Here is a 25,992-nt window from a genome sequence, read left to right on the forward strand (position 1 = left end):
ATCTAAGTGTTGTAAATGAAATTCTCAAGTATCAATTATACTTATCAATTATATAAATATAATTGGCACTTGTATAATTGTTACTTAATATTGACAATAGTATGATACTCCATAGTCCATTATCTATCTCCTATACTTATTTATCATTAAGAGAACAGATACTATACTACTTGCACTTAATAACCCAGGCTCACCATATTGTTGCCTATCGTTCTCCGAACCATCCCAAATCGGATTGTTCAAGCCGTATCGAACCACTCCAGTGGGATATCAGTTCGCTTCCGATGTACAAAATGGCACAGTGGCCATCTTGGAGGAAGGGAGAAGAAAGAGAGGGAGGGAGAGAGAGAGGGGTGAAAGAAGGTGAGGGAGAGGAAGAGAGGCCATCGGAGGCCATCCAAGTTCTTGCCGAGCCCGATAAGGATGCAGGGAGGGAAGGAGAGGGAGGAGATGCTTATCGGATCATCGGAGGCCTTGAGAGACCTCTGGACAGATGGCGACGCTGCCGCGAGCTCTTTGATGGCTAGCGAGACAGCACTGAGGGACAGGCGGACGGACGGGCATCCAAGGCCGGAGGAGGGCCTCCGCCCTCCTCTAGTTCAAAACAGGGGTTCGCCCTTGTTTCACATTTTTTTTTATCGGGCGAAGTTGGCAATGCAATTGCTAACTTCACCGCATTTTATTTTTTTATAATTTCAGTTGAAGTCAACCCATCCTTCGGCCTCGGCTACTTGTCCGTTCGCTCGTCCCTCGGCTCTGGCTTACTGGCCGTCAAAGAGGTCGTGGCGGTGTTGCCGTCTGTCTGGAGGTCTCCGAGGGTAGTAAGCATCTCCATTTTTCTCTTCTTCCCTCTCTCCGTCCTTACCGAGCTTGACAAGAGCTTGGATGGCCTCAGACGGCCACCAGAGGATCCTCTTCCTCTCCCTCTCCTTCTCTCCCCTTCTCTCTCTCTTTCTCCCCTTCTCTGCTCAGTCGGTTGGCCTGACACAAATCGGTATGGACCCGTACCGAACCGTATCGTCGGTCAGTTATCATGGGGTCCAGTTCTGATTCAACGGTCTTTGTTAGTGCCTATTGCCCTATATCAGGTATCTTCTCATTGTTGACTTGGTACTAGAGGGGGAGGGATATCATGTACTGTTATTGCTGAATTGACCACCATATCGAGCAAACCTCTATTGTACTAGTTGGTACCAATATAGGGTTTGATATCGAGATGAGGAACCTTACTTGTAATAGATATCTATTAATAAATGATCATTATAGACCTATCTTTCTGTTGTATAAGCTATAAGAGCAAATAACGGTCCTTACTTATAACAGATATCTATTAATAAATGATCATTATAGACCTATCTTTTTGTTGCATAAGCTGTAAGAGCAAATAACAATCGTTATTTGCTACAAAATATATTATTTTATTAGTTTTGTATTTAAAATTATTATTATGATGACTGCTATAATACTAAGAGATAATAATAAAAACATAATAATAGTATTTTTTTTAATCATTTTTCACTTGATAAAAATATTATTTCTCAAACTATACAATTTCTTTTAGGGGAAATTGATGCAAAAAATTGAACTTTGAGAAAAATATTGATTTTACCTGAAAAGGAAGGGTGATTTGATTGACGAGGTTATGCTTCGAAGATCAACATGCAAATAAAAGAAGTGAATTGAAGAATTCTTCACTTGGTGAAAGAAATTCTCTTGAAAAGAATTTTACTAATGTCTCCAAAGACTGTTCCTTGCAATATATCACATGCATATTTATAGGACATTATACCCTAACCTTAATTTGGGCATTAATACGCTTGCTCTTTTGATGCTTGGCATGGTCTAGTTGGCCATAGTACCACTTGGCTGCACCTTGTGCTATATCAAATATTTAGTTAAAAAATGATGCAAATGAAAGAATGGTTGTTATTGACATCAAAACTAACTCTTAGAACATTAAATAATGTGTAAGAGATTCATTTATCAAAAAATAAGAAATCATCAAGAGGGAAGGTATTAAGATTCTATAAACATATTAAGAGCAAAAAATTTTTGATGAATATGATCAGTTCTCATCAAGAGTAGAGAGTTTGATGAATGACTATAGCCATTTTAGATTTATATTGTAGATTATCGGAAAAAAAAACTATATTAAATGAGAGCCCTACATATTATCCAAAATAAAGAACCATATTAAGGATGTTGTTAATACGGTCCAAAATAAAGAACTGTGTTAAATAAGAGCCCTACTTATTATCCAAAATAAAGAACTATATCAATAACATTAATAATATGAGCATTTACATGGTGAATGGAGAGCTGAATGCTAGCTGAGCCTAAAATCAATGTAGCTACAACATGAACCCTACATCTAAAAAGGACAGGTCCTAAATACATTAAAAATACTCACCCCTTGTTTTTTCTAAATAAAAATGTATTAAGAAAAACACAGGCAACAATTAGAAAGAGAATACACAAGAGCTGGAGTTTGAAGCTTTCACTCCCCCACAGAATTGAGAGATTTGTACACAGATTTTTCTCAACTAATCTGTATTTATTTATCCCTTTTAGGGAAGCTTTGGAGGATGTTGATGAGGGATCTATATTTTAATGTCTGTTAAATTTTATAAAATATATTTTTGTTTCCTATACCAAGTATATGAATGTGTTTTATACTTTTATGCTATTTTGCAACATATATAAATTTTTATCTTTCATTTCCCTCTCTCATTTCTAGTACCATTTTCTGCACTCTCTCACATGGAAACTATGTTTCAAATCACTTCTGTGTAATTCACTAATCCTTATCTATTCCATTATTATATTTTGAATCAATATTATGAAGTTATTATCTAGTTGAATATTATATATGCACGATGCGCCTATCTTGTTCTTTTTTGCTTCCTTAAATTTTGTACACCGTTTCCTTGCTCCTGCAGGCACATTTCATTCAGGATGCTTAGGCTGCTAGAATCTGCTATAAACTTTGAACTATCTCCTATATTTATTTTCTTGAGGTTATTTACTGTATCTTCAAGATCACTAAGCATGTGTGTTTGGAAGATTCAATATTGAAACTTAATCTTGCAGTTTGGTTTATAGTTAAATAGAAAGTCATTTTTATTTTGATATCACACGAAGGCTGTAAATGATCTAAGCTGTCCATGAGCAGCGGAGTATCGGCTCGATATAAACTCTGCTCGGTTAGAAAACAAGCTGAGCTCAAATAGATTTCAGAGCTCAGATCATAAATTAGCTGATCCTGAACATGAGTGTCTTCCAAAAAAAATAATGGGAAGCTTGCCTTGGCTCGATAAAAGCTTGGCGCAAAACTGATATAGGCCAAGCTCAAACAACTTATGTTAAGTTTGTGTTGAGCAGCATTTTATATATCGAGCTGAGCCAAAGCATTCTCATGCTGGGCTCAGCTTGGTTTGTTTGCCTCTATTATCACATTTGCTGCTAGCAATTTATACCACAGGTATAAATTGTCTCAATGTTTGCTGTAATATTCATTGAGTTTGCTTTGGTAATTTATACTCCCGATATATAATGTTACTTTACGGTTCTTGTCCATGTCTTTTACTTGATCTGCTGAAGCACATACTTTAAAGGCTTATATTCATAGGCATTCTTCTCAAGAAGCTAAAGGGTGTGGCATTGTGGCTACTTGATTTTGTGGTTGGATTGTGATGGTGTCATATTCATTGAGCTCGCTTTGGTAGCTTATATTCTTGATATATATAATGTTACTTTATAGTCCTTATCCACATGTCCTTTAGTAGATCTGCTGAAACACATACTTTTAAGGCTCATATTCGTAGGCATCTGTCTCAAGAAGCTAAAGGATGTGGCTACTTGGTTTTATGGTTGGATTGTGATCGTGAAGGTGAAAATATATGCTATGAAGGTATACTCTATTGGCCCAATATTGTTATTGGCAACAATATTAGTGTTGAATCTCAAAGGGATTACAAGTTTTCTGTTGTTAATGGAAAAGATAATTTTGTATTTCTCATTTTCATCTTCATGAATACACTCTTTAAATAGACTAAAAGGGAATAGCTACTGTGGAGCTTTACAATTGTATCCAAACACATATGGAAGCTATACAATTGTGTCTGATAATCAAATAAGAATGGTAAATTTGATCCTGGAATCTCTATAATAATCACTACCATAATAGCCATGATATTTACGACCATCATGCTATGATATTCTGACTATAATAGCCACGATATTCTGATCTTGGAATCCTTGAGAATAGCCATGATATTCTGACCGTAATAGCCATGATATTCTGATCTTGGAATCTTTGAGGTCAGGCTTACCATAGTAGTCATGATCTTGACAACTCATTATGATATTCACCGTGATTCTATGTTTTATTCTTAACACCTGTCTCCTGGATAATTGACTAATAATTTGTCACATTCAAATTAAATTGTGAATGAATGGAAGCTTGAAATATCTGTTACTAAATTTGCTGCATTAAAATAGTGGCATTCACTTGTTGCAGGCAATCAAGTAGTGCTTAATTTTGATTCTGTGGTTAGTAAGTATTTGAATGTTGGTTTCTTAAATGTATTATATACTTTTGTAAGACATCCATTTCAATCTTCACAAACATTTCTGTGATCTACTATGTAGTATAGGTCACAACTTCCACTTGAGACCAATTAGCAGAATTTATTAGCTTCGTGAAAGTTTGCGAGAGAGATCTTACAAATGTATTATCATTTTCTGGTTATTCCTTCTGCGACCAGGAATATTCTTTTCTAAGATCAGACAGCCTTTTTGTTTAATGGTTCTTTTATTAGCATGCCATATTGGTGTTGGATATGTACCTATACTTGAATTTGCCACAACACTCAGTCTTTCCATGTCCAGAGGCTTTTATTTACAATATGACAAGCGTTTTTTATACACACCTCAAAAGAGGACAATCTTTTTTATGTTTAGTTTGCTAGAGCATGGAACATGTTTAAAACTTGTTTTGATTTGAAAAGTTAAAAGATGCTAAACTTGTTTCATGGTCCCAAATCCCGACCCAGCCAGTCACTGGTCCAATCTGGGAGATCTGGTATGGACCAATTTTGATTGGGACTTAAAACCATGACATAGGTCCATTGAAATTTAGAACCCATCTTGTTATTCATAGTCTAAAGCACCAAAAAATGAATGTGAACCCTTTTATTTTCGCAATGTAATTGAACATATGCATCGAATGGACACTATATTCATGTTCTGGTACTTATAGAGAACGCACGCCAAAATGCATGGTAAGCCATATGAATTGAGTCATTGACAACTTGCACCGTTAATTATTGCCTACATGTCGCATGAGGTACAAGTTCAGCACGTAGATGCTCCAAACATAAAATCAAAGGTAACCATTATGTTGTCATTGAAATGAACTATGTTGTGACCATTGAATGCATAACATGAAGGTAGCAATCATCGAAATATTTGAATTTCAGTTTGTAGGCATTCAAAGTATTTTGGATTAAGATTTACAATGTGCAACTCATGTATATTCACTTTGGGTCAAATTCTTAAATCCTATATGCACGATATGGACATATACATTAACATCATATATACATATAGAGACAAATTTAGATGGATACATTCAATTTCTGTAAAAGTGGGAAGTTCTAGGATGTTCTATTAATTTTTTGGTCAATTAATCCATTTATTAGTGGTATATGTAGAATGTGCACGATTGGTCTGGTATCTAGATAACCATGTAAAAAGAATGATGCTATCTGATGCAAAAGATATGAGGATCACGATGTAGTCTTAGGTACAGTCATCTACATTGTGGAAGGAGTTCTCCTTGTTTCTTTTCGGACCAAGCTTGGCAAATCTTGTTGATTACAAATGAAAATATTCTGACTATTTTCAGTTGAACACTAGCACCGTGCATTTTGTCTATACTCTATACTTTTTTATATAACAATTGCGTTCATTATGGTTAGAGGTACTTAATTTGGAGGTTGATTTATATATACGTTCAGTAAAGTTTTTAAAATTATGCGGTGATTTAGTGACCAATTACTATTTAATAACATGTATAACCATTCTGTTTATGTCTGCTGGTAAAAATAATGCTGACCTTCATGAGATTGTGTGCCAGAAATGTTCATTGCCATGTTTAGAAATCTATTCATTAAAATACATGTTGCATGAGACTTTAAAGTTAGCCGTCATATGGGATCAATATTTGCCTTATATTATCAGTGGCTCCAAACATTTTAACCGTGGATCTGCAACTCCTTTACAATCTTGCCCAAATTCGGACATGTTCATCACTTTCTGCTAGTCTTAACATTGCATACATCTGACCAGATATTTTTCTATTTGCAAGAATCATTTTCCTGAAATCATAATGTTGTTGTAGTTTTGTTACAGATCACTTTTCCTTTTTTTTTTTCTTTGGTAAATTTCACATTATTCTCATCAATTCTGCTTTTCAATCCAGTTATTGAATGTAGTGGAATACATGAAAATGAGGCTGGAAGAAGAATTTACCGTGCTCGGTTTTCATCTGTTGCTGAGAAAGATATATTGAAGGCCATGGACAACCTTGTTGCACCCAACAAAGATGAAGCATTGGCTGTAGATGCACGCCAAGAAATTGATTTGAAAGTTGGAGTAGCCTTTACTCGATTTCAGACTCGCTATTTTCAAGGGAAGTATGGAAACCTTGATTCTAGAGTCATTTCGTAAGTTCTTTTTTTCTCCCTCACCTTCCCTTTCCAGTTCTTCTCCTTATTCTTTTCTTCATTCATGTATCACTGATTTATTTAGCATGTTCTCATTGTAAACTACTGGGTTCTTTTTTTTCCATATTAGTTTGTTATTAACTAGTTATACTAGTGATTTATTGAATGCCACTGCCTCTTTTTTTTTTTAATTCCCCCTTAAATATGTAGGACCTCTTTGAATTTGATTTGCTCGAAAGTTCAGTTTCAGGGTCTACGATTTATGGGACCTATGAAAAAAGGGTATTTGACTGCTAGCCTTTTCTTGTTGCCCAAATCTAAAAGTTAGTTTAAGAGCCAAGTCATCAGGAGAAGGTTCATTTCATTTGTTCAGCCTAATTTGGAGAAATAACTGTCACAGTAGGAAATTGACAATAGGATTGGATTGGAGGAATCTTGGTGTTAATTGTTCGTAGGTGTTCTTCTCTTCTGTATCCTTTTCAATATGGAGCTCAGTTGTAATGGGGTTCAAGAACCAGTTAATATGTTTGGCTAGTTTAGAAGAGGTTTTCCTTTTCTTAAGGTTCAGCCAAGCAGGAGGTTAGTTTCTTCTCTAAAGTGGGGTAGGTCGACAATATAGGGAAAGCTCCAAAATTATCTATTCTTTTCCTGTCCTGTTGTATTTATTTATTTTTTTTTTAAAGTGAAAGGCCAACTAAAGTATAACATTATGACTCTAAACCACTTCTAAATTCTAAGAGAACTTTTATTGTGAAGAGTGTAAATTTGTAATCGGATACATGGGGATTATTTGCTGGCTGCTCCTATTATTGCTTGCTAATTCCTAATAATGTCTTAAAATATTTCAGAATGTTCTGTACTTTTAATTATTTGTCTTCATTACTAAGGTGATGGATTAATTTATGGTCTTTAATGATGTAGGTTTTCTCATAGTTTTGCGCAAGGGTTTAGATCCCAGCAAGGAGGCTTGTCCTAGTATGGGCTGAATCAGTAGGTATCAGGATTGACTGAAATAACTATTAAAAACAAGAATAAAGAGAAAAAATAAAGATAAAATAAATTAAAAAATTTGAGTCTGAGGATGCAAGTCTGTTCCAAATGTTGGGATGCAATGGTTGCAATTTGGAGAGACCCAGAGCTCTAGATGCACCCGACAACCTGGTCTCTCTTTGGGCCAGTATGTACTGCCAAGAAGGACCAGGTCCATGTTTTTTGCTTTTGCTTATGTCATTCTTATTTTCTGTTCACGTTGTTCTTAATTTCTTTTTTTGAATACCCCTTATACTCTGTGGCGTACAGTGAGAAGATCTGCTTCATCATCATCATCCTCATAATGATAGTAATAATGATAATAATAATTATTAATTATTATTATTATCATTATTTGCATTTACATTTACCTACCTATGAGTTTTTTGTCTTTTGACTAATACTTCTAACAGCAATTCTTTTGGGTTCCTCTTATTAATGCATCAGTCTTTCCTTTACACTGCTGTTACCTATTGCTGTTTTATTTAACAAGTTGAAGCCCCTTGTTATCTGCTTTTGTCCATAGGGCCTGTTAGATTGATAGTTATTATAATAGTCATTATCAGTTATACATTTGTTTGTGAGTTTTAAATCTTAACCAGTACAAAAAAGATCATCAATTTTATTACTAGATCTTACTTCTTAGGTTTAGTCCATTATGGTCACCTGAAGTGACATGGGTTGATTTGTGATTGAAACTTGCAGAAGACCTGATACCTTTGAACAACTATGTAAATATTCAGAAGCAAAAACTTGGAAGAAAATAAAAAAATATTGTTTAAAAATATATTGTTGATCATGATTTTGCCCATATATTTTCTGTCAATTTTTTTGAATGCATGCAACATGTGTCTTGCAGAAGTTAAAAATGGAAAAATTTGCCAATATCTAGGGGAGATCTCTATTTTGCTTGTTTTACATGGATTATTGATTACTGTCTATTCATATGAGATATGAACTGCCTTTTACTACTTGGTAAGCAATTCACTTGCTAATTTTGTCAGTTCCATATATTGATAACTGGCTACTATAAGATCTATTTTTTGTTTCAGCTATGGCCCATGTCAAACTCCTACTCTTGGATTCTGTGTACAACGTTATTTGCAGATTACTACATTTAAGCCAGAAAAGTTCTGGTCTTTGAATCCTTATATAATAAAAGATGGTTATGAACTACGGTTAGAATGGGATCGTAACAAACTATTTGACTATGATGTGAGATTCTTTTCTGATTTATGCTTCAATCATCTACTAGCTGTTGTACCTTTTTCCATTCTTATTATGACTAGTTTTTTCATTTGAATTACAGGTTGCCATGATGTTCCAAAAGCTGGTCTCTGATGATCATACTCTAAAAGTGACAGATATTTTGACAAAAGAAGAGTGCAAAAGTCGCCCCTCTGGCCTTAACACAGTTAACATGCTGAAGGTCGCCGCAATCATCTTATGTTCTTTATTTCAGCTATAATATTTAAATAAGCTATCTAATTTTTGTGTCACATACTGATGACTTTGTGTTCTATATAATTGAAATGCCCTTGTGAATATACTTTCTAACGAGCTTTCCATCTAGTAATATATTACAAACTTGGTAAGTTGATCTCTTGGTCTCCTTTAAATGGGTGGTTTGAATATGTTTTATTTGAATAGCGAGGAGTTTGTCCATTAGTCTCGCTACCATAGTAATTAGTAAATGCTCGACTCCAAAGAACATACATGAAGAAATTTACCCCTCTTAAATTTGTGCTTTGTTTTGTCTGTCCTTATTGTGGAAAGCTGATATCAGAATTGAACATTAATTTTATTCATTGGAACTAATTTAGTAATCAAATTCTAGGTTGGTTTTAATTTGTCTCACATACTGATGAGTTCTGTATTCTATATCTAATTAAAATGCCCTTGTGAATATACTTCGTAATGAGCTTTCCATCTAGTAATATGTTATAACTTGGTAAGTCGATCTCCTGGTCTCCTTTAAATGGGTGATTTAACTATATTTTTATCTGAATAGCAAGGAGTTCATCCATTAGTCTGGTAACTATAGTAAATGCTCGATTCCTATGAACATACATGAAGAAATTTAATCCTCTTGAATTTGTGCTTTGTTTTGTCTGTCCTTATTGTGGAAAGCTCATATCAGATTTGAAACATTAATTTCATTCATCGGTACTGATTCAGTAATCAAATTCTATTGATTTTTAATTTTAGATCGTTGATAAAGAGTGTACATTTAATGTATTTTATGATTCTTGATATTTAACCTTCACTTTTCTGTCTTGGGGATTTTAATAGGATACCTAAGTATATAACCTTTAAAAAATGGAATTGTTATTTGGTGCATGCAATTTTGGCCATTTTGTTCCGGAAAACAATAGATACGTATTGTTTGCATAATTCACTCCATAGTCTATGGTTTGCCGAGTCGACCTAAACTGGATGATTCAGAGCATGGCAGACCATACCGGCGCTCTACTGATATAGTGCCGGCATGGAATCTGAAACACCGAAGGAAAGAGAGGAAAAGAGAGAGAAAGAGAAAGGGGAAGGGAAGCAGAGGGAAAGGCTAGGGAGGCCGTCGAAGGTGGCTAGAGGGCCGTGGATGGCCATGGCATGCGGGAGAGGATGAACCGAAGAGAGGAAGAGAGAGAGGGAGAGAGAGATGGTGGTGGCTGTAGGAGGGCCATAGAGGCCTCCGGAGAGCCCTCCTCCTTTGTGTGGTTGAAACAGAGACCACCGCCGGCCATATCGGGCTCTCCCTCTCCCTCTCCCTCTCTCTTCCTCTTTTTGGTTCACCCTCTCCTGCGCACCACATTCATTCGTAGCCCTCTGGTGGCCACCGCCGTGGTTGGCCGGCCTATCCCTCTCCTTCCCCCCCTCTCTCTTGTCCTCTATGGTTCGACTTCTTCTCTGCTTTCTTTGCTCTATTGGTTTGGGCCTGGTATGGGGGTGTATCGAACTGTACGTCAGGCCAACCAACACGGGTCTGATTCTGATTTGGCGAACCTAGCTCCAGACTAAGGTTAAGTCAACTAACTTGATCGTAGGCATATTACAAAGCTTGCACTTGAAAAGCTTAAGAGCATTGAATTCCAATAATAGTCACACCCATTATTTTAAGATAACCATGGGCCTCCTTCAATGTCATGTTTTGGCATCTGCTTCCACTAAATGCTTTTCCTTTCTCTCTTGCAGTCTTCAATTTACCATCACTATTATCTTTTATGTTATTTGCAAGATTAATTTTGCAGTCATGGATTTGATAGGTGCTTGTCTGATGCTTATACTAAAAGATGAGTTGGTGTCACATAACTATCCTAAGGTACAGGCGTAGGTTCAGTTTGTTGAGGGCCTTCACAGGAACAAGCACAAGCTGATGCATGTAGTGTATATATTTATTCAAAAACCCTGGACATGGGATGATATCATCAGTACCATACTGTTTGAGCATGAAATTGACATCAGTATGGATGTTGGGACACCAAAATGACACAAGGTTAAGACGTACAGGCAATTCTAATCAATACGAACTGATACCAAGGCTAGTACAGCCAGTCGAAGCCTATGCCGATCAGAATGACAATTTATTTTAAAGCACAGGAATAGGACAAACCGACCATTCTCCATTTTGACTGGTACAAGTTGGTTCATATCGCTGTTGGTTGGTACCCAACCCATCCCTATGAGATGACAATGTTTTATGAGAAATGGTGGAGGGCCATGTTGGCTGATGCAGTGTGAAGTTTGAAAGACAAATCTATTGGGCATTAACACAAATCACTATAGGAATTAGATTATTCAACTCGATAATAAGAGGAAATATGCTGAAACTAGTCAACCAGAGAAATATGGAAATCTGGTGAAAACTAATTGCGTCTCCGATGGAAAATCTATGGGACTTTTGACCACATAGTGAGTTGTCAAAGTTCCTGGCACAAATCCTCTAGATTTTGGTTCAACTTGTCTGAATAGTTATAAGTTTTGTCCATGAATGGTAGGGACGGAAGAAAAATTATTCCTTGTGCTAGAAGCAATTCACGTTGATTATGCTACAAGACAACAAATGGATGGATAAATGAGTCAAGACTGCAGCTGTGTGAACTAGATAAATAGCCAATCTGGAGGGAATTTGAACTCTTGACCTTCAAGCAACCTGAGCTCTGACACCATTTTTGACTGACTACTTGACATAAAAATTTTAGCTGATAGATAACGGGTCAACAATGTAAGTCTTGCTCAACAAATATGATGTTGTGGTGGTCCCTGGCATGTCATTAGAATGGAAAGATGCACACATTTAAAGATTCATGACCGACAAATACTCCAAGTAATTCAATTTTGTTAAACGCAGATCAGTTTCGACTGCTTACACTGGCTTTTTTGTTTTTTTAATGTAAGCTTATACTGTCTTATTATTCCATAAATGTTCAAATTACTAAAATAGCTTTAACATAAATGCATTATCATAAATTATGCAAATATCTGTGCAAATTTCTAACATGTGGACTGTATAGCATCAAGTCATTTGTTACACAAACTAAGATATATATATGCGTGTGTGTGTGCGCATGTGTCTACTCATTAACAACACAGAAAAGCTACAGTAAAAGCATATGATGGTCTTGTTAGATGCTGCCCATAACGTGGGAAGCTTATTTGCCAGTTTTACAATGTGAAGCTAATATATATGTATTACAGGTGAAATTAAATTCTAGCCTTTGGTTGAGGTACAACAGTGGTTTTTTACTGTTACTGTTTCAAATCTTTAAATCGGGCCTTCAAATCCTCAGATAAGTGGGCAGGATAAATGAATAGTTTAGGAAGGATTGCTGGCTGTCTCAGAAGTTATTTGGAATTCTTGACCATGGAGTTAATACTGAAAAACAGGATACAAGCTCATAGCGCTTCATATTGCCGTGCATAGATGCATTTTACTATAATGCATATTTCGTATGGCAAGATATGCTATGATAGTTATAATTCTCTCCTCATTGAAGATAGGTGACAAAAGGTCACATACTTGTTTATTCTTGTAAAATAGTGGTCATTCCTTTTAACTTACCTTAGCTAACAAAAGTTCGGTAACATTTTCTGAAGGGGTCTTTACAGATATTTATTTACTTAAATGAAATATAAATTACCAACAATCATAGAAGAGTTTTTGTGCAGGTAGTCAGTCATGAGTGCTTGGTAAGGACTAAGGGAGATGTATGAAAAGTCACTATCATGCAGCAAATTTTTTTGATTGGCTAGACTACCATTCCAATGAATATCCTGTCATTTGGGTGTTATGTGCTACAAGTTTTCCCCCCATTATGTATATGCATGTATGCTCATTCATGATTATTTATTTAGCTATTTCCCTCCCCTTTTCTCTCTCTATAATATATTTGTACATACTTCACTATCATATGGAATTGATATTGTTACTAATTTTAATATGACAATATCACTTTTATCAATCTTTTTCATCGAGTAATTATACAGGGTTACATGCTACTTGAGTTTGATTGTTAAAATTTTCGGATGTGCATTTCTTCTTAGTCAATTAAGGTGTCTTAAAAGAATTTGGAAATTGAACAATGAATCTGGCTAGCATGGAATTTTTTGTGTATATGCTTGTCTATGTTGTTTATGGTGTTGTGGAGGATAGCATTTGGCACCATTTCACTTATTTTACCTAGATATTTGATTCTTTGATTTTCATATTGTAACTTTTGACTTTTTTCATATGTATGGCAATTCTTAATGCTTCTGTCTTTAGAGTGTTTCATGTTCAAGGCATGATACACGCTTCTTACACGGCTAATATTTTGAATTTTTATTTAGGATATCAGCTATTAAATTTAGGAGATTTCGCTGGTTGTCTTTGTTGATGTGTCAGCTAAAAGTCATAGAACTTCATAGATTATAAATTCATCTACATGTGTTTTATCTTTTATAGGTTGCTTCAAGTGCACTAGGGTTTGGACCTCAAATGGCGATGCAGTTAGCAGAGAGATTATACACTCAAGGCTTTATCAGGTTTTATCCACACCAAATTGTGCTAGGGATAGCAGAGATGTTTGGTTCCTCCCATAAATTTTATATTCTGGGCTTTGTGACAAAATGTTTGCAATCTTGAGGTTTTGTGACAGGTCCTGATTAAGCTGTGATAATAGTTAACTTACATTTATATTCTGTAGAATACAACGAATATGAATGAGTGCTTCAATGTATCAGTAATGTTTCTCATAGGAGACTTTCGGTTATATTATATAGGGCATTGAGTGATTAAATGCATGGATGTTTTGGTCTTTCAATGATTACAAACCCATTGATACTCCCTCTTCTTTGGCATAAACATAGTTACCTAGAATACATACTGTAAAAAAAATTCCCAAGATGTTATAAGTTTTTAAAACATGACTTCATTCATCACATTTCATGCAAAATCTAAAGTTCACCTTCATTTATGCATGTGTGCAATTCAGATTTATTTTTCTATTAGGTAATAGTTTCATTGTTTTTCTATGGTTGTTTTCTAAACTTAAAATCTTGATAAAAAGAATGAAGATACACTGATATATGTGTCAATATGTCAATGATGTTATCTAAGGTATGCCAAACCAATCCGAATCGCCCAAGTTGGGCATTTCAATAAGGCAGGTCGGATTGTTAAGGGGCATGAACTGGCCTTAACTGAGCAGAACCACCTGGTTCTGCTCATTTTGAAGCGATTTGGGGTGATCTAGCCCCTTACCAATCCTGATAATAGAGGAGAAGGCATCCTGTGGCCTTTTCTTCTCTCTTCTGAAAAAAGGGAGTGGATTTTGTGAGAAAAATTCAAGAAAGAGGGAAAATTTGCCAATTTTAAGCCTAGATTCAGGTCAAATCGGGTATAATCCCCTCCCTTCTCTTCTCTCTCTCTCTCTCTCTCTCTCTCTCTCTCTCTCCAATTTTTATACATAAAATAGGCCGAAAATTGGTAAATCAAGGCAAATTATGTCAAAATCTTCCAGTACCTTTTATATGGTTCTAGGCTAATCCAAAATTAAAATTAATTTTATAGGTATTTGGTAAACTGGAGATCATATATAGGACATGATCTCTAATTCAGGCATTAAACCCAATACAAAATCATAGGAGACATAGGACCCAGTAATGTAGAACATGCTAGAATATAGAAATCCGGCTATTATTTGACACTATATCCAATGATAAATTTATAAGGAAATGTGGTGAAAACCTCTGAATACTGCTAAAACATTTGCTTTTCAATGTCTTTGTCTGTGAATCTACTGGTTTGGTTAGATTATACCTCTCTAGTTGATGCTGATTGTAGATCAGGCAGTGACAATTAGAAGAGAAAAGAGGTACAACCATAAGCCTAGGAGCAAGACAATAACTAGACCAACCAGACCTATAGGTGTCATGTCCACCTATTTATTGGGATAATGTAGTCTATGCAAATATATGAAATAAAGGCAAAAATAACAGAGTTAAAAGTAGGGGAACAATGACAAAAGTCAAAATCAAGAGTTCAAGAAGAAGGTAACAACTGAAAGAAAGATGTAAATGACGAAAATTAGGGCATACAATGATATGCATCAAGCAATCGTACAGTTTCTTGGGATCAATATGAAATAAGATAACAAAAGAGGTAAAACATCCCTAAAATTAAAATTTTAAACTATAAATCTTAAAATAATCTGCAAACTAAAAAAAATGAAAAAAAGAAAAGAAAGGCAAAAAAATATTGAATCGGTATGGTGCACTGAGTGCCAGTATGATTCGGTTCAGTATAGTATGGCACCCAGTATCAAGACTGCGGACATTCAATGTGATCCTTTAATTACAAACAATTGTAATTTTCATAATTTGATCAAAGTCATTGCTTTGTCTATGATTCAAGGAGAATTCTGATGTTTAATCTGAACCAAGTAGTCAATAACGGATGGGGCAATGGTGCTATACATATAGATACATATATGTACATTCACATAATTGGGAGTGATCTACAATCTGTGTGGGCCTGGCATGTGGTGTTTTGGATTAGTCAACTATGCCATAACTGTCATTTTTGTGTAAAATTGTTGTTGTGGTCAATGTTGTAGAAGTCAATGCTAGTGGGGATGGGAAAGAGGGTAATAAAATTGACAATAATGCTGACTTTGAGGGGGTTTTGCATAATGCTCGAACCTAGAGGGGCACTAGAAGTTGAAGCAGGCAAGCATGGTTGTCCTGTATTTAGCTAGTGTAGGACAAGAGTGACTCAACAATGTGCTTGCTTTCTTGTGGATATGGATCCTCACTGCACTGCATGTTGTTCAATAGAAACCAAAGATAAGGAGTGACAGGGTGGTGTTGCACACTTAGAAGGGAAAAAAAATGCAAGTCCAAAGTTCCTCCTTTTATTACTATAGCATCAATGGAAGAAGGAAAGGGTTTTCTCCTGAATAGAGAGAGCATTAGAGGTTATTCTTATATCGGAGAAAAATGATTATTGTGCTCTGATACTTGGTCCAAAATAGTTAGTGCTTTGTGCTAGGAGGCATTATTCACTATTGGATTGCCAATATCTGCATCACGTTCTTGCTTTTGAAGATTGCTAAGCAGGAGGGCAACCTTATGGCCCTTAGGGCTTGTCTGGAAGGGATGCCAGAAAGTGAGATGGGTGAAAGGATGCTGTGTTCATGGTTGTGGATAATGTTGGTCCCATGTCCATGAAGTAGCCATTTTATTCCCCTTTGTGTAGGTTCTAGAATTAGAGTAGCCTCTTGTGATGATGGGCATGCAATGTGAACATCAAAGACATGATGTGAGGAAGGAGGGAGGTGGGTAAATAGGTGAAACAAATGCATTAGATAAAAAAGGTTTAACAAATTGAAAGGATCCCAATCAGTTGTTTCCCAGTTACAGAGCTAAGCAATTGAAAAGACTATGTTTTGGGCCCATATGGCATGTAGGTATCTCCCACCTACTAACCTCTGGCACTTCTAGAAAAAGAAAAAGAACAGCCTTATTAGCAAAATAAAGGCAATTTAATCCAAAATTACATTTGTAAGCATAAGAGAGGATGCTGAGTTTTTAAGAAGAGAAATAATTTCTTATGAACAACAGAGCAGTAATGATGAATAATATCTTATTAAAAGATTGCCACATGCTAAGTAAATCAGAAGTCTAGAGAAGGAAAATAATCAAGCCGCAATGCAACTCCAATAAGGACCTCAATCTGTGATTTTAAAGATAAATTGAATTGGAAGTTATTGACATTTAGAGGAAAAACTGACTTGTTAGAGAGCAATAGAACACTGAATTGAACCACCACGAAGAAAGAATGAGGAAAACATTTATGAAAATTATGGCTATGTTTTGAGGATGAAGTCCATGCTCAATATGTTTGTTTGTTCTTTTGTAATTGATTTATCTTGAACACAAGCATTGTTGAAATCTAAATACCTAGATACCTGTGTCCTGCTCCAAAAAATCTGTGTTGAATTTGCTTCTGAGTTGAATACGAATCGGATACCTAGATATTAGTGAAGTCCTATTTTTGTCACTTTTAAAGATTGGCATACAGTAACCCTTCCAACAATGAGTTTGACCATCCATTTTCATTTTAGAAGTGAGTATTTGTTCTTCTTAGTGATTGGCCAAGGACGTAGCTATTGGAATAAGATGACAAAATATTATTTTCTTATACCTTTGGAGTTAATTAGAAAGTTTGAATGTGGAACAACTATACTGAAAAAGATTAACAAACAATATCTTCTTAATATTTGTTTTTAATGTTTAAACAAACAATGTTAAAGGAATAAATTATATAACTTAGATGTATAAGTTATCCTATGTATCCCCGTTTCTCCTTCTCTCTTGAACAAGTCAGACATTTGGATATGTCTCTGGATCCACTTCGTGTATTCATGTGCGTGCAACAATAGTTGGAACCCTCTCCAAGGGCTGATAAATTATATATATTGAATCACGGCATGAAATCTCATGTAGTCACATGTTTGCCTTGTAACATTCACATATTTGTACTGTAACATATGCAAGACGCCCCTTCTATCTACTCATTGCTTGCTGAAGTGGATGATACCAGTGTCAATATGGATTGATACAACATATAGGGTCAAGATTTCAAACCTTGATTTTGATGCAATTGATCATCGGCACTGTGTAAATGTTTCCTCATGTGTCTTATCTGCTTTTATCATGACCCAATCAAATATGAAGCCCGACCACTCAATCAGTTCTGTGTACTTTTGACTACTAACAATGTTTTTGCTTATTTTGGCTGTCTGCTAGACTCATTTTATCCTTTCTGAATAACAATCTACAGTTATCCACGTACAGAGAGCACAGCATACCCTTCATCATTTGACTTTAGAAGTGCACTTGGTGCACAACTAAATAACCCTATATGGGGTAATGATGTGCGGGCACTACTAGCTGATGGTTTTCATAAGCCGCGACATGGATTAGATGCAGGTGACCATCCTCCCATTACTCCAATGCGATCAGCAACAGAGGATATGTTAGGAGACGATGCTTGGAGACTTTACCAATACATTTGTCAGCATTTTATCGGCACTGTTAGCCCTGATTGCCATTATACAAGGTTTCTACGTCGAATCCTTTTCTTCTCATGATGATCTGTTCATAAATAAACCTGTCATTCTGTCCATTATCTATTCAATTGTATGTCCAAGAAGTATGTTCACAAAAGTATATTTTGTTTATATAATCTACCTTGTTCAGGCTTGCAAACATTCTTCAGATTTTTTCTTTAGCTGCAATATGGATGGTTGAGAATTGATATCATTTCATCCTATTCAGTTCTTTCGCTTTGGATTAGCGAGCTTGGTTAGATATCATGCAATAAGGTGGTTAGTTATAGATTATGATGATGGTCAACTTTTATGAGTATGTCAACTCGATACTGGGTGCGATACTAGTCGGTGACCAGTATAGTGTGGTACTGATCGGTGTCTTGCCGACACATGGTATGGTATGGCAGACATCTATCTGATACTGGACTGACCTTTTGAAGATGGGAATAGAGAAGTTAGACCTTCCATGTAGGTCATAGCCTAGCTGCGTGGAATAAGATCTGGTGTACGACTTGAATCCAGATACATCTAGAGACCTTACTCCATGTATAAAGTCATTTGTAGCAGCAGTGTCCTATCCCAGTGACCTTAAGAGATCTGTTTCCTGTATGCAACAATTAGGGCTGGCAAAATATGACCCGATCTGCCAACCCGACCCGTGTTCGACCCGCCATAAACAGGTTTGGGTTTAGGTTAAACAGGTTCGGATCATAAATCGGTCGACCAGTTTAACCCGTTTAATAATTGGATTGGATATGGGTTTTAGATATCTGATCCGTTTAATCCGTTTAACCCGTTTAATATTTAGGTTGGGTTGAGTCAGATAACCCATTTAACCTGTTTAACCTGTTAACTTATTTCTGACCCATTTAATCATTTAACCTGTTTAACCTGTTTCACCCATTTAAGATCTGTTTAACCCATTTAAGATCCGTTTAACCTGTTTAAAACATGTTTAACCTGTTTCTGACCCATTTAACTTGACCTATTTAACCTGTTTAATCGTTTAACTTGTTTAACCCGTTTAACCTAATTTGACCTATTTAATAAACGGGTTAAACGGGTCGGGTCGGGTTACCTGTTTAATAAACAGGTCGGGTTCAGATTTGAATTTTTGATCCGTTTAATAAATAGGTCGGATTTGGGTTGACCATTTTCTGACCCGATCCATTTATGACCGACCGTTTATGACCGACCCGACCCGTTTGCTACCCCTAGCAACAATAGACTTATAGGCTCTACCATGTCGTATGCCACAGTGTGTATCCTGTGGTAATGACTGAGCAAGGACTTATTGGTGAATTGAAGATCCTAAGGCTGAGTCATATGTAGTCATGCGATGTCCATTGCTACCTTCCTGACTACCATTTGCATTGTCGATCGAATTGTCATTGCCATCATGCAAGTCTTGTGAGATGATTCGGGCAGTCGTTATCCAAGGGTGTGCTATTTTTCAAATTACAGTGAATAGAGTTCCGATCCATTCTCTTCACTGGAACTACAATTCGTTTTTCTTTCCTTTTTTTGTTGACCAGAGGAACTACCATCTTTCCCTAGATTCCCCTATTGGCTTGGCTTTGCTTGGTTGGTTCAACTATGCCAACCACACTGACTGGTCTCCTACCTACTTGAACTAGACTAGGTGCCATGGTGGCCTCTTCTCAGTGTCTCTTTGTGAAATCTCTAGAAGGTATCTCGGATATGGAGCCTCGCAATGATGATGGACTCCTTCCAACCTTTGTGGCTACTTAGCTAGAGTGAGCATGTCATGTGTTGTTCTGTCTGTTGTTCTAGAGAATTTCCATGACACACTGTCAAATGCTTTTTCAAAATCAATTTTACATTTGGTTTTCTTCCTTTTGCTGATTGAGATGATTTCAAAAGTAGATACATAGCTTTCGTGAATTAATCTCCCTGCTATGAAAGCTGACTGTGAGGAGGATATCAGGTTCCCAATCACCAGTTTGAGCCTGTTAGACAGTACTTTTCAAATAATTTTGATAATGTTGTTCTCTAGACTGATTGGCTGGTAATCCTTCACTGATGAGCACTCTGTCTTCTTAGGGTTCAGAGTTATGTAGATGTAGTTTAGCCTTGATAAATTCATATTTTGCTCATAGAAACCTGCGAAGAGCTGCAAAATATCAGGTTTAAATATTTTTCAGAATCTTTGATAGAAGGATGCTGGAAATCTATCTGGTCTAGGTGACTTGTTTTTGGCTAAACCGAAGATTGCCTGCTTGATCTTATCTCAGAGAATGGTTCATCAAGAGTTTTTAGGTCTATATTATCTCCTTGATATAATTTCTCCCAGTTTGCACCAATGCTTTCTTTTGGCACTGCCTCTAGCAGATTGTGGTAGAAAGACAAAAAAAAATTTTCAATGTCTTGTTGGTTAGATATTAGTTTTACCTTCGTGTTGGACTTTTGAAATATGGTTCTTCCTCCTCTGATTGCTTACCAAGATGTGAAAAAATTGTGTTACAATCACCTTCACGGATCCATTGATACCTTGAGCGTTGCTTCCACATTATTTCCTTTTGAGTCAGAATCATTTCTAGTTGCTCTTTCAGGCTGGTTCTTTCCTGTCATTGCTCAGCTAATAATCCCTTGTTGTCTTTAACTTCATCTAACTTTCCAATACGAAGATTAATCTCGTTTTTCTTTTCCAGTGTGTTTCCTACATTGTTTCTACTCCATTCTCTTAGCTTAGACCGCAAGAATCTTAGTTTTAGGACCATATTTGGAGCCGCGTCATGATGTCGAGGGGCAGTTCCCCACCATGCTTTGATAAGGTCTTCGAGGCCAGCAAATGAGCATTAGAGGTTTTCAAAATGAAATGGTTTTAAACCCTTTGTGTTTAATTTCAGAGTAGAGTTGAGGGTTACTAGCATTGGGAGGTGGTCGGATGTGATCTGTGGCTACGGCTTCAGAGATACCAGAGGAAACATATTGTGGAGGCTTGTAGAGATGAAGCATCTATCAAGCTTGACAAGACTTGGGTTTTCTCAAAAATTTGTCCAAATATATTTCCTGTTAGGACAGTTAATCTCAACCAGGTTCAAATAGTTGATAAGGTTGTTGAAACGCCTGGATGCCAAAGGATTATCTGTAGGCCCAAGTCTCTTAGTTGAGAATCTAGTGAACATTAAAGTCTCCAACAAGTATCCATGGTTCTCGGATGATTTTACTGATATCCTTTAGCTCATCAAAGAAACCTATTCTATTTTTATTGCCATGAGGTCCATACATGTTGGTGACGATCTAGTTGAATTTGCTGCTTTTGGAATAAAATTTCGTGGTGATGGAATATCTGCCTCAGTTTAGTGGCTGTCCTTGGACTATCTCGTTATTGCAGCATGTTAGCAGGCCTCTCGAGGAACCGACGGCATTCAAGGATTGAAACTCATCAAGACTGGCTCCCATTGAAGTTTTGAGTATGTGAGCATTTATCTGATCAAGTTTGGTCTCTTGTAGACAAATAATATGGCTGTTGGAGTCAGTGATGGATTTTTTAATCAATCATCGCTTAGAAGCCTGACCCATGCCTTAAACGTTCCAAAAAACTAATTGCATTTGGTAGTTACGATAACTGCAAGGGCTTTTGATGTGTGAACTTGGAGATAAACATTGCTACAAGCGTTTTTCATAGCGACGATAATTTTTACATCTCCAACATAATTTTTGAGCAAGAAGTTGCGATACATTTGTAAGAAGACCTAATAAGATGATATATATAAATCATCCAAGGAAAAGTGGTTCTGAGATGAGCAGCTTATGTAATATTCATATAGCAAAACAATTTTGTGCCTCAGCCTAAAAGACACAAAACTACAACTGAACTTGGTACGATTGGCCTTCTTCATTTGATAGTGGGTCGATTACCTAGCCAAGCTGGCTCCAGGCTTTTCATTTTGAGAATGGCAGCATTGTCTTCTTCAAAGAAAAGGAAACCACAACTTGATGCTAGGTCCTGGATTTCGCATGAAGTTAGAGAGTTGATGAAGAGGATATCTTCATTTTTGAGTTTCAGTTCATTGAGGCCCAGAATTTTGACTTTCCGACCTCTGATATGGACACTTCTTTTAGCTATGATATTTATCCATCAATTCAGCATTATGCTAGGATATCTAAAATACTTTGCTTTGGTAATTTCTCTACTTAAATATCAGGTCAATGAACTGCCAATATGATAAATAGTGCATAAGGGCCTCTTTGGGTGTGTATTTGGTCCTGCGTTGATTGTGCATCAGGGAGGTCTGGAATATTTAAGCATGGCCAAGTACCCCAATTAATAAGTTGGGTGCAGTCTTAGGTCATTACACTGTGTGTTTATGTGCCTGTGAGGAGAAGGGGAAGGGGAGGGGGGGCGGGAGATCTTATTTTGATTTTGTTGCAAAGCTTTTTTAAGATGGAAGAATATCATTTATGGTCTTCCTCTATAAGATGCTTTTCTCTAATGATTGTTCCAGGACTAGAGTAGAATTTGCAGCTGGTAGGGAGCTGTTTCACTGTGTTGGGCAACATGTTACTGCTAAAGGATTTACATCTATCATGCCATGGATGGCAGTTGGTGAGAAGAATCTTCCGCAGTTTACTAAGGGTGAGAAGATCAATATTCTAAAGGTCGACTTATATGAGGTGGAATTCTGCACTCCATGTATTTGTGGCTTTTTTCTTATGAACAACTTTGTCAGCATGTATTTTGATTGGTCATTTCATTTTTAAAATACTGCAATCTGTGATATCTAGCTTAAAATTGGCCTCATATCTTCTGTAATTATGCTGTCCTAAATTTGAGTTTACTTGGGGATGAAGTTAATTCATACTAGATATTCATAGCTAGTGCCATGATTTGTTTTGTTTAATTTTTAGGGGAGTACCTCACCTCCAGACTACCTCAGTGAGAGCGAGCTAATTTCACTCATGGAAAAGAATGGGATAGGCACAGATGCTTCGATTCCTGTACACATAAACAATATCTGCGAGCGCAACTATGTTCAGGTTTTTACCTAATAATCTTTCTTCTCGACTATTTTAATTTTTCGCTTCTCATTTGTGATTGTGCTTGTATAAGTTTAGTCAGATCACTGTGTAGCAGACTAGCACCTGAACGAATGATCTTTGAGATTCTGAGTGTATGAGCCTTACAAATCCTAAATTTTCGGTTTCTTATGTTACTTATAGGTCAGTTCTGGAAGGAGGTTGGTACCAACGGCCCTTGGGACCACTCTGATTAGAGGATATCAATGCATTGATCCAGACCTTTGTTTGCCAGACATCCGCAGCTTTATTGAGCAGCAGATCACCCTGATTGCTAAAGGAAAAGCTGATCATATTCATGTTGTGCAGCATGTCCTTCAACAATTTAAACAGAAGTATACTTACTTTGTTAAAAAGGTAATTTCTAGCGAACATGTGGTAAGAGAATGTTTGATGCCTTATAATTCTCTTTGGTTTACCTATATCAGAATTCTTGTTATGAATCTTGGAAGGTCATCGGGCTTTGTATCATGACCTAAATGACATTCCATTATGATTTTATTCTGCAGCATATAAGTAACATAGCCAATTACCTATAAGGGAATCAAATGATAAAGTTAAAGTGTAAATTTGTAATCTATATACTGAAATCATAGATGTATAATTATTGTATCCTTCAGAATGCATGCCTTGCTTATCAACCCATCCTCTTCATTGTCTTCAAGGAGGATTCCTGTGCCAGCTGGTGTCCTATACTAGCATATCTTGGTCTTATGATTGGGCAATCCATAATGTGTGATTGCGTGCACCATTCATTTTAACTCTCTTGTCCAAGAACATCTATATCTACCACCACATATAGCAGAACCTCTTTACCCACCTCTATATTTCTCTTTAAGGCTACCTGCAATTGCCAAAGCAGATATTTTGTTAGAAACATTCTGTGTATCAGGACAAAAAGATTTCCTTTGAATGCATGAGCATCTTTTGTAGAACACCATTATAGCTTACTGTTAATCAAGAAAGGTGCAAATAATTTTTTGATATTCGGGATTAAAAATCTGCAGGTCTTTTCTGATGCAGCTCTTCAAGCTGCATTTGTTGGGCTTCTATGTCTTGAGTGGTAGATAAATTCTCATCTTAAATAACACCATAAGGGCAACATACTACTTAGTAAGAAGCTTCAGTCCATTTTGCATTATAAAATACAAATATCAAATCAAAGATTATATTAATTCTTTTTTCCACTAAATAATTTCACTACTCTTTCAGCTTGAGAGTAAATATTAGCAGGTGTGTAATTTTTCTAGCAAGGCTGCAAGAGCATTAGTTTAAATGTGTATTGTAATCTTTTATACACTATATGCTCATTGCTGGAGAAATGGAAGCAGAGAACTTTTCTTATCTCCTTCTTTTTAACTCCATGTGAGAGGCAGAGTTGGAGCCTAAAACATGAGTTGATTATATTTTTGACCAAAAATATTTGTTTCTGCCTAAATGTATGGCTATGTCTGAAAATCCTAACAATGATTCATATTGCATTGTTAGAGTCTACATGAAAAATTGGGGGGAATTCCTGTTGTCTTGCATATTGACTCATTGATAAATTTAAAATCCAAAACTATATAGTCAATTATAATACTAGTTTTAAAAATTTATACACATGGAAGATAGGACTGATTTTAGCCTGGTATGATTTCATTTGGACAGTAATACTGCCATGTGACATACACTGTTAATTGATGTGTACAGGAGGAGAGGAGGGAAGGGCCTGAATGATATTGGTGTTCATCACCGGATGATTAATAGATTGAGTTAGAGGGTTCCTGTGTCGTGTTTTTACCACAGTATATTGAGGAGAGAGAGGAATTTGGTTGGTGCTCTGGTGGGTGGCCATTGCCAACCTGATCAATATAGGGGTGAGATGGCCTGGTAAGGGGGCAAGATGGCAATGCTGGTAAGTGGTGGATCTTGGACAGATTACATTGCAACAACTTGGTATTATCGTGCACAATAGACTGAAAATATAGTGGCCTTCAAGGATAAGGATGTTTTTCTCAAAACAAAAGCATGGCAAGCTTTGGTTTTCACCTTGGACTTTGATGCAAGTCAAGAGTCCTTAAAGTCACACACCATCAGTTGTGATGCACAACCTTGAAGTCTTGAATTCGTGCATGCTTGCTCAAAATGACTTAATGCAACCCGTAAACCTCCTAGGGTTTCTAAAAAATCTCACAATACTATGTATAGGAAAACACACTGACACACACACACACACACACGCAGAGAGAGAGAGAGAGAGAGCACAATAGAAATTTTTTAATTGAATTGGGGGCATGCAGTACCTTCATAGATGGAGAGGAATCCTAGTAACCATTCCTTACCTTTTGCTTATCCTATATCACATGGACTGTGTACATGCATCAGATGTGGGTACTTTTCTAGGTGGAGGATTGTTTCAGTACCTAAGAATTTCTTCTCATAAAGCTGCATCCAAGTGTCATACCTATTTCCTTCTTTATGTGTCGGGTGCATATACTTTAGACCAAGTTGAATATTATGTAATATTGTGACTTTATATCCAAGAAGGTAAAGCAGATGCCTCTCTTTGGCCAAGTAGGTCTCAACTTGGGTTTGCCCTTCGTATTAAGGGTAAAGTT

At 36.4% G+C, this 25,992-nt stretch overlaps 1 protein-coding gene across 6 annotated transcripts in view; it reads left to right on the top strand.

Moving 5' to 3' along the window:
• LOC105048885 (DNA topoisomerase 3-beta) overlaps positions 1 to 25,992 on the top strand; it is a 48,602-nt gene that overhangs the window by 16,530 nt on the left and 6,080 nt on the right. For 3 of the 6 annotated variants that reach the window (XM_010928362.3, XM_010928363.3, XM_019851918.3), the window contains 9 exons: positions 3,811 to 3,910; positions 6,485 to 6,728; positions 8,810 to 8,972; positions 9,067 to 9,186; positions 13,699 to 13,778; positions 18,079 to 18,357; positions 22,822 to 22,990; positions 23,225 to 23,353; positions 23,537 to 23,749. In XM_010928362.3, the coding sequence (XP_010926664.1) occupies positions 3,811 to 3,910; positions 6,485 to 6,728; positions 8,810 to 8,972; positions 9,067 to 9,186; positions 13,699 to 13,778; positions 18,079 to 18,357; positions 22,822 to 22,990; positions 23,225 to 23,353; positions 23,537 to 23,749 (1,497 nt within the window). The remainder of the gene's footprint in view (positions 1 to 3,810; positions 3,911 to 6,484; positions 6,729 to 8,809; positions 8,973 to 9,066; positions 9,187 to 13,698; positions 13,779 to 18,078; positions 18,358 to 22,821; positions 22,991 to 23,224; positions 23,354 to 23,536; positions 23,750 to 25,992) is intronic. The other 3 variants (XM_019851919.2, XM_010928364.3, XM_073261222.1) reach the window with 3 other exon arrangements.

Source organism: Elaeis guineensis, chromosome 7 (genome assembly GCF_000442705.2).
Source record: "Elaeis guineensis isolate ETL-2024a chromosome 7, EG11, whole genome shotgun sequence".
Classification (NCBI taxonomy): Eukaryota; Viridiplantae; Streptophyta; class Magnoliopsida; order Arecales; family Arecaceae; genus Elaeis; species Elaeis guineensis.